We start from the raw sequence: 11,810 nt of genomic DNA, 5'->3' as shown, positions 1-11,810 counted from the left end.
TATATATAAGAAAACAAATGGTAAGATGAGTTTTCTGGAGAAGTGAGTATGGATATCAATAGTGAATGTAATTCTAATTCTTTGCTTTTTTTCACAAATAAAGATACACGTATTCTTTCAAGATAATCATTTAAAAATGTACAGGGGACTAAGGAGAGAGGAAGAGTATGCCAATCTGGTATCTGGAGAAGCTTCTGCTCTGTTACTTTTTATCTGTTGAAACTCAGGATCAATAAGGTAGATCAGTATGTCCTTTGCTAAAGACTTTCATTCAAAGAATCCCCTAGAGCACAGGCTGTTTTGGGGTCTGGAGTCCCAGTGTATTTCCCAACCTGTTCTCCTCTAAAAAGATTGTGAACCAGTTCTGAACTCAGACCTCTTTCCAAAGTCACACAGTACCTGTAGCTCTTGACAACTAGCGTGTCTCAGATCGGGTGTGTTTTAGGAGGCATGGATCCTGTCAGGAATGACGCCAGAGGGGGCATAATTTTAATGAGTTTAGGGGAGATGTCTCTATTCCAAATAAGAACCAGGCAAGCATGAGGACTAAAAGGTCATGTGTTCTAAAAAGAATTTCATAATTATCACTTTATCCTGGAAAGATGGTGGAGCAGGAATGTTCTAAAGAACATCACAATATTATGATAATATTTCCTGATGAAAAGCTTGACTAGGTATTGCCGCAAGCTCAGACTGCTTTGAAAAAATGGTATAAGGTGATTAGCGTGTGTGTTTTAATTTATAACCCACTCAAGAAGTCAGGTTGAAGGTAAACTCTTTTCATTCTCTGAACCCAACCTGACCCTTTGGCTTTCTGAATTTCTGGCCACTTTCACTGTTCAACATCTGCCCTGATGGCCAGGTTGCTAGGCAACACAGGGACAGCACCGTGAATATGCATTAAGCATTAATTGCCATCATTTGACTTTTTTGCTTGTGAAGGAGACAGGAAAAGGGCTGTTGTCCCAGAAGAGACATTTTCTTTGCCCTCCTGCAGGACAAGGGACAGGTCTATAAATGTGAGGTCTGTCCTCAGCTCCTGTCAATAGTACTGTGATCTGTAAAATCAGCTGACAGGCATCTGTGGGGACAGATACACACCAGCACAGCTGATGGGATTAGACTTTAGTTCTGTACTTCAAGGGATCTGTGCTCATCAAAGGATTTGGGATTTGTCTGCCTGTTTAGTTTAAACTAAACTGTCACCAATCTTTTATATTTAACAGATTCATTTGTTCTTTGAGAAACAAAGAAAATGTCCAATCCAAAAAAATATCCTCATTACATTTTTTCCCCATTTAGTAATTCAGACTACATCCATTTTTAAATTTTAAACATGCCACATCTTTATTTGCTCTTCATCTGATTAAGTGGTTATGTTGTGTACAGGCTGAAGGTGGCCAAGTCTTGAGAAACAGCCAGAGCGGTCCTGGGCACATCCCCTTTACCGAGGCTCGTCACTGTGAACGTGTATGTGCGAGGCAGTGTGGATGTGACCTATGTTTTCATATGCTTGTGAAGGGGTAAAATAACAGCAGTCATATTTGAAAGATTTTAGCAATCACATCCTATTTGTTTGTACATTTTAATGCTAATTAAAATCACAAACATAATTTCTTCCTTTGTCATGAAGTTCTGCACTATAGAATGCTTCACCGTTGACAAAAAATTCAAACCAAGTGCAACTGGTGGAACAGTAAAAAAAATCACGATAGCCTTTGAAGTCCGTGTGCCCAAGGATCTGCTCAGCCTCAATGTACTAACCTTTGGTCCAGGGGTCCCATCCTGTCCTATTGCTCCGGGCAACCCAGGCTCACCCTCAAAACGAAAAAAAAATAGACACCACTAAGCACAACAGACAATGCTGGCATGTTGTGTAGACAATTAAGGCAATAATCACCCAATAATGCCCTAGAAGTAGACAGAATAAGTGACTTTTAGTGGAAATACAGGTTAATTTGTAGGGTCCAAAATTCGATGTGCTAGAGAACAAGATCATAATAGGATTAATCTCCGTTCAGTATGCTATTCGCCAAGAAAACTGAAGTGACTTATCAATGGTAATATCTAGCATGGTGTTCTGTATGTTGTAGATATCAAATAAGTATTCACTGAAGAAATAAAAGGCACTTGAAAAATACAAGACTCCCGTGATTAAGACTTTTTAAGTGATTCATCAGCTAAGGAAAGTAAAGACTACTTCATTATATTTTCATATTAGAGCTAATGGAACAAAATTTTGCAAATCTAATTCTTAAAAAACATACACATCTTTGAACACCTACTTGTTAGACACATTCCACCCAAAAGTGAAAAAGTAAAAATGGCTTTCTTTCATTTCACTGTACAAAAGAATAGAATGAAGCTTCCAGGTTGATGGCTTTCATTGTCATATTGAGCAACAGCCCTTGGGTTGGGGGTGGGAAGACAATGGCAATTAGGCTAGAAGTTCCCATTTCAGAAAGATGATCTCCACTAGGATATCTGGCCTCTGAATCAGCCATCGTTTTCCAAAGAGGGAAAAAGAAGTCCCTAGAAGAGTCCAGACACAAATGGAGATCCTTGTTCCTTTATGCTTCCATGCGGTTCAAACTTACACCCCCCAGAAGTTTGTTTTGACTTAAAAAATATCCCTGAAGCCTTTTCAACTGCTGGACAGCTTTCTTCTTTCCACTGAAGGCAGTAAAGTTGCTTCTTAGTTGATTTTTAAAATATATATATATATATTTTTAAGAACAGTTTTAGGTTGACTGAAAACTCAATTGATTTTGAAGAATGTTTTCACCTGGAGGGCAGGACAGGGTCATTTATGTCCTCGTGGCCTCAAAGCCATGTACATTAATAGTACAGTGGCACTTCTTCAGTGTCAAGGTCTTCACATTCCTTAACTCACTTAATTATATACGCTTGAAGGAGGAAGGTATTATTTTTGATGATTTTACAGGTAAAGAAACCAAGGCACAGAGAACTGATTTGTCCAGATTTACACAAATACTCAAAATTTGAAAGCGCATCATCTGGCTGAAGAGGCTGTGCTCTACTGATGCGTGGCTGTGTCTAGAAAGTGGTAGAAAAGATGAAGATTTCAATGCTCATGGCCAACTTCCTCGTAAGTCCCATTTACAAATGAGCTTCCAGAATGTATAGAAACCAGAATTAAGTATAACTTACATAATGATCACTTCTGATAAATCCACCAACTAAACTAAGCCGTAAGAAGCCTGCGGTATTTTTCTAGATGAGTAAAAGGCGTCTTGTTCCTCTGGTGCATTATTATAATTGCTAAAGTACTGACCTCTTGGAAGAGATTCCATTTCCTGTATAAAATCACACTGTAATTGCAACTCTTGCACTTTCCTTGGAAAAATCACAAAATTCTTGACCTAGAATAATGATGGCCATTATGGGAAAATTTTGATATGGCATTCGTATCTAACTAAGGTAAGAACTTGGAAACAGAATGTACCCTGAAAGGAGATATCATTTACTCTGTGAGCAGAACAAGAGCTATTGAGTCCGCTTTCTTCAAAGTGCCCACAACAGGATGCACTAATATTGTAACTCATGGTTTAATGCAAAGACGGGACGCTGCCAGCAAGCAATACAAACTTTGTTTAGACTTTCAAAGAATAACTATGGTAGCCAGAGTTATTTTTTTTAAAGGTTAAGCCCCTGGAACTGGACAAAACTCATGCTGAGAGTAGAAGCAAGAGAGAGAAATTTTGTTTAGGTATCTGCCCAACATTTTTCTTAGTACATGAACATCGAGGGACTAAAACTTGTTCTCTTTTTCTCTTTGACTTTATATATGGCTAAAATAATCTTTGACATGAAATTTTAAAAATGTGGTCATAATGTCATCATTCTGGATTCCTTTCCATTTTGTCATATTTCCTTATATCTTTTTTCTTACACATTTCCAAGAAATCGTAAGCCTATTACATAGTTTGGCATTCAGATTTTTAATCTTTATATCACATTTGTTTTGACATGATAGTCACCACTGTCTTGTGAGTAGTTTGATTTTTCTCTATCAGAATGAGGTGTGATCATTTAATTAGTCTTGAATTTTTGATTTGTTTTTTTTCTGGTACCAGGAATCGAACTCATGACCTTGTGCTTGCCAGGCAGGCACTGTGCCTCTGAGCTAAATCCCTAGCCCAGTCTTGTATTTTTGAATGTATAGGTTGTTGCCAATTTTAGCTGTTAAAGATGAACTAAAATAAATACCTCTACCCAAATTTTCTGTCAAGCTTTTTAATTATGATTAAATTCCATGGACTTGATTTTTGGTTATTGGAAAGTTTTTTATGTTGCTAACTGTATGTTTCTAAATCACTTTAAGGAGCCTCAGTTGCACGTATTTTTCATAGGCATCAATTCTGCATTAACTGTTCACAGCTTCTTTGGCATTAGATATTACAGTTGTAATTCCTTTTGTGGTCATTTTGATCAGCATAAGTGAGTGTAATATTCAGGTATATATTTCTTTTTCACTTACAAGTTAAGTATTTTCTTAGGTGTTAATAGTTTGGAATGATCCTGTATTTGTAAAACTTTCAAGATGAACCATGAATAAAGCTATTATTTGCATGAATTAAAAGGAGACAAAAAGGAGGAAAATATCTCATAGCATTTTACCTCTACTAAGTTCCCTCAAGAAACATGCAGCTGAGCTTAGGTGGAAGCTATGGAGTATGGATTCTGTCACTGCCCAAACTTAGTGCCCAGACAGTGTAGTGGGAATGTTCCAATGAAGCACTGGGCAGCAATAAGGACCAGAGCTAAGCTCTGAGACTCTGTAAGGCACTGATTCATTCAGTGAACATTTCCTGTCTGTTCTACCATGTGCTGAGTATTTTGTGGGACATAAAGGTGAAACAGACATGAAAAGATAAATACATAATAACTGAAGGAAGCATTGAATTGAGATGATGAGACTTTCTAAACAAATTTTTCCTGTACCCTTATGAAGGGGCATAAATAAATAGAAATCAAAGTATTGATGAAGAATGAAATATGCACCATATAATGTATATTCCTGTATATTCTAAAATATGAAGACAAAAAGTCCTCCTCCAATAAGGTTCTAATGATATCACATGACTGCATAATATGTGTAGACTGTAAAACATGTACAGTATCAGAAAGGCAAAGAGAAAACCAGGAATTAGGTTTTGTGTGTGGGAAGGAGGAAACTCTCACATTTCTTGGACAACCCAGTCTGCTATTTCTGAATGTATTTCATAAACACAGAGGGCATTCCATACATGGTAATAAAGGAAAACAGCAGGTAACATCCTAACCTCAGGTAGATGGATGGGCTTTTCTCTACCATACATTAAATTTTAAGGCTATTCCTGGTACATTACTCCCCAATGACCCTTTCCATATTTAAGCTGAAAGTAAGTTGGACTGACTTGTAAGAAAGATGGCTGGCTGCCTTCTTTTTTTTTTTTTTTTTTAAACCAAATACTCTTTAGAACTGTAATACAGACCATCACTCTCAAGACTTTTACAATTATTTCAGGTACTGTGATTCCAGGGCAGCCCGAAAGAACAGTCAAAGATGGAAAGGAATGCAGTTCTCTTATAAAGATTGAGTGCTAAAGGGAAATAGGTCACTTAGAAGTCATATTGCTCACCATCGCTCAATCACAATAGGTTTCCATTCTGTCCCCAGGAGTTTAAAACGAGTAGTAGCTTTACATTTGTAGACTAATATAATTTTACATTCATCTTGTCAAAGTGGATTTCTTTCCAGTCATGCATTTGAAGAAAGAACTCATCCAAACAGAAGAGGAATATGACTTCAAGGAGCACAGACCAGGCCACAGATGGAGAGGGTGACCAGGCCTGGTGTCCACGGTCTTCAGTCACATAGGTCGTTTCCAGTTGGTCCCTGACTGGTCTGGGTGAGCCAGTCAGCTCTTCATCCACTGCCTCAAGAGCTTCACTTCCTGCAGACACGCTGAGAACTCAGGACTGAACCCCAAGGGCACAGCCCAGAGCAGGCTGTGGCATCTGCCTGGATCTCTCTTCTCCTTCCTTCTCCTGCCTCCTCCCAGCCCACCCCGGGGGTTGAGCCCCTCTGGCGGGGAGCAGCTCAGCACTTTTGTGCTCCCTCCTTTCTTTCTCATCTCTAGAAGCAGAGGAAGCTTTGTATCTTGGCAAGAAAGAATCAGGAAACCCTTCGCCCTGACCATTAAGTCAGGTTGTACCTCAAAGAAATGGCCTCATTCCCCAGAGGAGACTGTCTACACAGGTGACGTCACAAGGGTCCCCCAGCCAGGAGCCATGCTCACATCTGCTACTTCGGACAGCACAGGGTGATGCTCAGTGATAACTAAGTTAAGCCTAGTCACCAAGGCTTCATTCTGCTTTCTAAAAAACTACAAGTGCTTAAAAATTACCAGTGTCTAAAAGTGTAACCTAAAACACGATTGTCTATCAATAAATTCACAGGATGAGCTCACTTCAGAAACAAGTCTGTTGGCTGTCACTTTTTTCAGGCTTTGGTATGCCGTAGACAGAAATGCAGACAGAATTTGAGGACAGGAATTGCAATGTGGCGAGAAAGCTAAGACTTTAGGGTGGGTTCTGAAAAGAGCTAACGCTGAGTTTCTCTGGTGAACCGTGGGGAAATGAGAAGGCTGAGGAGCAGCGTGTGGGGTCGCATGGGGGCCCTGGCCCACCCCGAGGCCCCTCCTCCACAGCGCAGTGTCAGGGGAGCTGTGGGGCTGCGGCCCTCGGGTTCGGGGCACACACCTGCAGTGTGGCCCACACTTGGGGATTTGAGCTGGGCAAGGGCTCAGCACAGGCCCTGGATGCACAGGATGGCTGAGGCAGGGCTCCTGGCTCCTGTGGGCCTGGGCCAGGACGGGGGATTGGGGGGTGGGTGGGTAGAGCACAGGCTGTGACAGCCAGGGTGGTCCTCGGGAGGCCTAGGAGCGGGGGCTATGCCTGCCTGGGGACAAGGGCAAGCTGCAAAATTTTCTTTCGAAATGACCGAGGGGTGCAAAATGAGCCCAACCTGCCACAGAGTGTGAGGCCACGCAGGATTCTTTTCTGTGGGTCTAAAAGTTGCCTCTTGGGGAGGAAAAGAGTTCGAGTAGACACTTGGGATTCTGGAGGGCAAAGATCAAGACAGCCAGAGGCAGCTGTGTGAAATGAAGTGTTTCTTAGGGATGGGAAGAGTCAGCTCCACCACAATTGTCCAGCGCCCCAGTGTCACCCAAATCTCCCCTACAACAGGCCTTGGTGTTTAGTCCTGCTTTGGAATGGACCAGGCCCGCTGTAAGTTTCAGCAAAAGTGGGAAATTAGCCATTGTCCTTCTCCCAGCAAGAGTATGTGGGACACACCTGCACCTCTGGGCCTCTCATCACAAAGGAGCTCAGAAGTGTAGGTGGATGTTTGGGGGAAGGGAATTTTTCACTCTATGAATGTGGACCTGAGGAATGAAGAGCCAGGAGTGATGGCAGCCACTTTAAGACCAAGAGGAGAGCAGGAACCAGAGCCAAGGCAGGAAGGAGGACAAAGAATAAAAGCAACTGGGTTCTTGGTGACAGGGCTTTGTCACCAGAGCAAAGCAGGGCTCTAGCCGGCACTAACGCTGGGCTTTCCAGTTTACATAACTCAAAGAGATGCCATCATTATAGCACAGAAGCTGGTTAAGTTTTACATCTTGCAACTTCATGTGCCTTTGAAAATATACCTATTTTTTAAGCTTTACAATCCAGCTAAGGTCTCTTTCCTAAATTATAGTTCTTAAAAAAAACCTACATGTAGTTTGAATGATATTTTCTTTCTCTTGGAAAGAGAACATACGCAATTATTAATAGATGTTTTTAAAGGGCGACATCCAACTGGAAAAATTTAAAGGTTAATGAAGAGCAGCGTGAGTGAATACCGGGGAGGTTTATGAATCCTGGAAGCATTAATACCTGCAATCCAGAGAAGAAAACTGTCTATGTGGATTAGAAATTTTTTCTAATTAAACACTGAGGGAGATATTATAATCTCTATTTGGTAAATGAGGAAACTATGGCTCAGAGAAGGTTAGTGATTTATTCAAGGTCATATATGACACTGAACAGAATATATGGAATTATTACAAATATAAAATATACTCTGTGTGTGTGTGAGAGGGTGTGTTTGTGGGTGTGTGTGTACTGCAATGTGGGGGGTACTACGTATTGAGCCCAGGACCTTTGACTGAGTGATAGCTCCAGCCTTTTAAAGTTTTTATTTTAAACTTTAAGTCAGGGTCTCACTAAGTCACTAAGTTGCTCAGGCTGGACTTGAATTCCTCCTGTCTCAGCCTCCCTGACTGCTGGGATTTCAGGTTTGCTGCACTCTGCCTGGCTTAAAATCCATACTTTTTACCTCTGTTCTGCAGCAGAGGCAGACAGACTGCCTGGCTTTGAAGTCCTGTTCTGCCACTAACAGCTGGGGGAGCTGGGGCAGAGCATTTCACCTCGCCAGGCTTCCACATGCTCATGGATAAAATGGAGATAATCACAGTGCTCTTTCACTGCAGAGGACTGCAGAGAGGACTGCATGAGCTCCAGTGCACACACTTCTAACAGTGCCTCTCAGCCACTGAGTGCTTGAAAGGGCCACAGTTATTGTGTGCAATTCTGTTCTCCATGCTGGGCAGAGAAGATAGAGCATAGCTCGAAGGAGATTCGGTTCCTCTAGGCCAGTGCCTCTAGCGCTGCTTGGGGCTGGGTAGCTGGTATTATTAATAGAGGTTTACACTCTTGATAATGAGGCCTCGCACAGAATAAATGAACCTGGACAGATGTTAACCTCTTGGGATTGTCACAGATATGTTTTTTCACTGTGGCTTTATTTTAAATACTAATTTCAAAATCATGGATATTAGTTACAGATGTCTAAAGATCCAAGCACAGGATGAGCCACTCATGTGGACTCACTATTGTAGTGGCATGAAGTTTGGAGATAAAGTTGTCCACACTGAACACAAAACCCCAGCGTGGTTAATGCTACGGTGTCTTAGAAGCAGAAGAAACAAGACCAAGGCCACCCGTGATTTAACAGATAGGCACTGAGACGCAGAGACAGTCTGTCTTCTCTTTGCTGACTGCTGTTGGACTCTGAACCTCACTCCGGCCACCCGAGAAGCATCCTTGACCCTTCCTGCCCAGAGAGCCCTCCCAAGGCTGCTCAGGTGAGCTCAGAGTGCTCAACTGCACCGTAATCACCCACCCCATGCCAGTTAGCCTGGACATCGTGACACCAGAGACAGTTTTAGGGTTGGCATTCAGGTAGTGGCTGACATTTTGTAAGGGCTGAGGCAATATTTGTTGAATCAGTAAGTGAATCAATAGAATATTTAAGGGAATCCCTATCTATGTATGTATGTATGTATGTATGTATGTATGTATCTATCTATCTATCTATCTATCTATCTATCTATCTACCTACCTATCTATCTATCTATCCATCCATCCATCCATCTATCCACCTACCCACCCACCCACCTTGCAGTACTGGGAAATGAACCCAGGGCCTTTGCACTGCTCCATTCCTAGCTCTTTTTTATTTTGAAACAGGGTCTCACAGAATGCCCCAGGCTGGGCTCCAACTTGTGATCCTCCTACCTCAGCCTTCAGGAGTGTTGGGATTACAGACCTGCGCCACCACACGTAGCTCCTTACAGGGAATTTTGAAAAGGAAAGCTTCCCTAAATTGTGGATGAAATTTAATGAGAGCTAATGAGTCACTGTTCTGCGTTCACATCTCTACAATGCAGTCCCTTTTTGACTAAAATGGCAGTGCGTGGGCGTCGTGATGACAACTCGCGGGGGCACACTCGCTTGCTTCTTTGTTGTGTCACAGCCTGAGAGGCACACTCTTCACTCCCTCCACGGCCAACCGCAGTTCCTGCACCTTGCGTTCTCCCCTGTCAGTCCCCCTTTCCCGGAGGGATAACAGTGTTGCATTTTACACTAATACACCTCAATGGCGTTGAGGGGACAGTGGTTTGAAAGGAAATATCACTCTACGTGTCTTACTTCAAGCAGGCACTCAAAAGCTTCTTTCAGTTAACTTTAACCCCCAAAGGGACTTCAAATTAATTCCATAAAGAATAGGAGCATCTTTTGTTCCACTTGAATGAATTAAATGGAACGCAGAGTCCCTTCAAGGGCAGAGTGAGCCGTGTCCGAAAACACCTGAGAATGTCGACCAGCTCCAGGATGGTGTGGAGGGACCATGACATGTTCTGTCCTAGGAAAATAGCGATGTTCCCTAGGGGAAAATGATGTGTCCTAGTGTCTCAGGTATTGTGGGAATAATGGGACTATATCCTTAGAATTCTAACCTACACAACCGCTAAATTTAGAAGACAGGGAATTTAATAAATATAATTTAAATCCTCCTTTCCACTCCTTTCCTTTTCTTTTCATATTGACAGTCAACCTCATGACCTCGCACTTGCCAGGCAGGCACTTGTGCCACTGGGCTATATCCTCAGCCCTTAATTCCCACCTTTAATTCACAGAAGAACTGAATTGTAACTCACTGTCCCCCGAATCCTGACCTAATCTAGAATCATAAATTCTTAACTTCCTTAACTCTCTTTTCTGAGTGTTTCCCACCAGAAAGGCATGCAGAGGTAGGGTAACACATCTTTAAGTGAATTCTACTATGGCAAAAATCTAGGCTAACCAGGAAACAAGCAGTCCTACAACATGCTGAAATCTTTCAAGAACGTAACTCAGACTTTTAAAATGATAGAGGCAAGGTAGCAGAGAAAAATCCATAGTTACAGGGAGTGAAACTGGAATAAAAATCATGGGTTCACCATGTAGACTGAAATCAACAGCTTGACCTTTGGAGGCCAAAGCTTGGATTTATCAGCCCTCTAAATATACTTACAACAAAAATGCCACTTGAAGAGTGCTGTGAAGATGAATGTCAGCGAAAAACAGTGAGATTCTCGTGTAAGAGATGAAAAGCAATCCCAAATACCCTGACTACAAGCTGACTAAAATTTCATGTTGAACATCATGTAGCTCTCTGGGACACATTCACAGGTGACACACTAATGTCAAATTTTCATTTAGATGTTATTTAAGAGTTTAAAAATAATAATACACTCTAGAAGAGTACTTGAAAAATACAGAAAACAAGATCAGTGGACATTTATCCTTCTGTGTTAGAATTAATTCCTACGACCTGGGGTCTCAGAAGTCCAGCCTGTGTATAAGAAAATTAATTTATTTTTAATACTGAAAACCTTTGACATTATTTTTACAGTAACAAAGAGATAAGGATGTGAACACAGTGCTGTGTAAATTGGACTTTTCTTCTGGGGATGGTGGCTCAGTCCTGTAATCCCAGTACTCTGAGAGGCTGAGGCAGGAAGATCACACATTTGAGCTCAACCTGGGCAACTTAGTAAGACCCTGTCTCAAAATTTAAAAAAATAAAAAAGGGCTGGAGATGTAGCTCAGTGCGAAGGCCTTGGGTTTAATACCCCCATACTACAATAAATAAAAAATAAATAAGTAGGCCTTCTCATGAACCATTTTTCTGTCCCCAGTTGGCTTCTCCCTCAGCATTTGCAGCTGGGCACTGGGCACTATGCAGATGGACTGCCCTGGTAATGATGTACTCTTATGGTGCAAATGTGGAAATAGTGGAAGGTACAGCATGGTGAATATCACCTATTTAGAGTTTAGAGCTGGGCGTGGTAGCGCATGCCTATAATCCTAGCACTCAGGAGGCTGAGGCAGGAGGATTGCTGTGTGTTTGAGGCCAGCCTGGGCTACAGAGTGAG

General features: G+C 41.8%; 1 protein-coding gene across 8 annotated transcripts in view; it reads right to left on the bottom strand.

Annotated features, from left to right (window-relative positions):
* Positions 1 to 11,810, bottom strand: part of Col25a1 (collagen, type XXV, alpha 1) — a 415,634-nt gene that overhangs the window by 82,896 nt on the left and 320,928 nt on the right. For all 8 annotated transcript variants that reach the window (XM_013505432.1, XM_013505435.1, XM_013505431.1 and 5 more), the window contains exon 13: positions 1,765 to 1,818. In XM_013505432.1, coding sequence (XP_013360886.1) covers positions 1,765 to 1,818 — 54 coding nt within the window. The remainder of the gene's footprint in view (positions 1 to 1,764; positions 1,819 to 11,810) is intronic.

Source organism: Chinchilla lanigera, unplaced genomic scaffold (assembly GCF_000276665.1).
Source record: "Chinchilla lanigera isolate Chin_1 unplaced genomic scaffold, ChiLan1.0 scaffold00095, whole genome shotgun sequence".
Classification (NCBI taxonomy): domain Eukaryota; kingdom Metazoa; phylum Chordata; class Mammalia; order Rodentia; family Chinchillidae; genus Chinchilla; species Chinchilla lanigera.
This window is presented reverse-complemented; position numbering and strand designations above follow the sequence as displayed.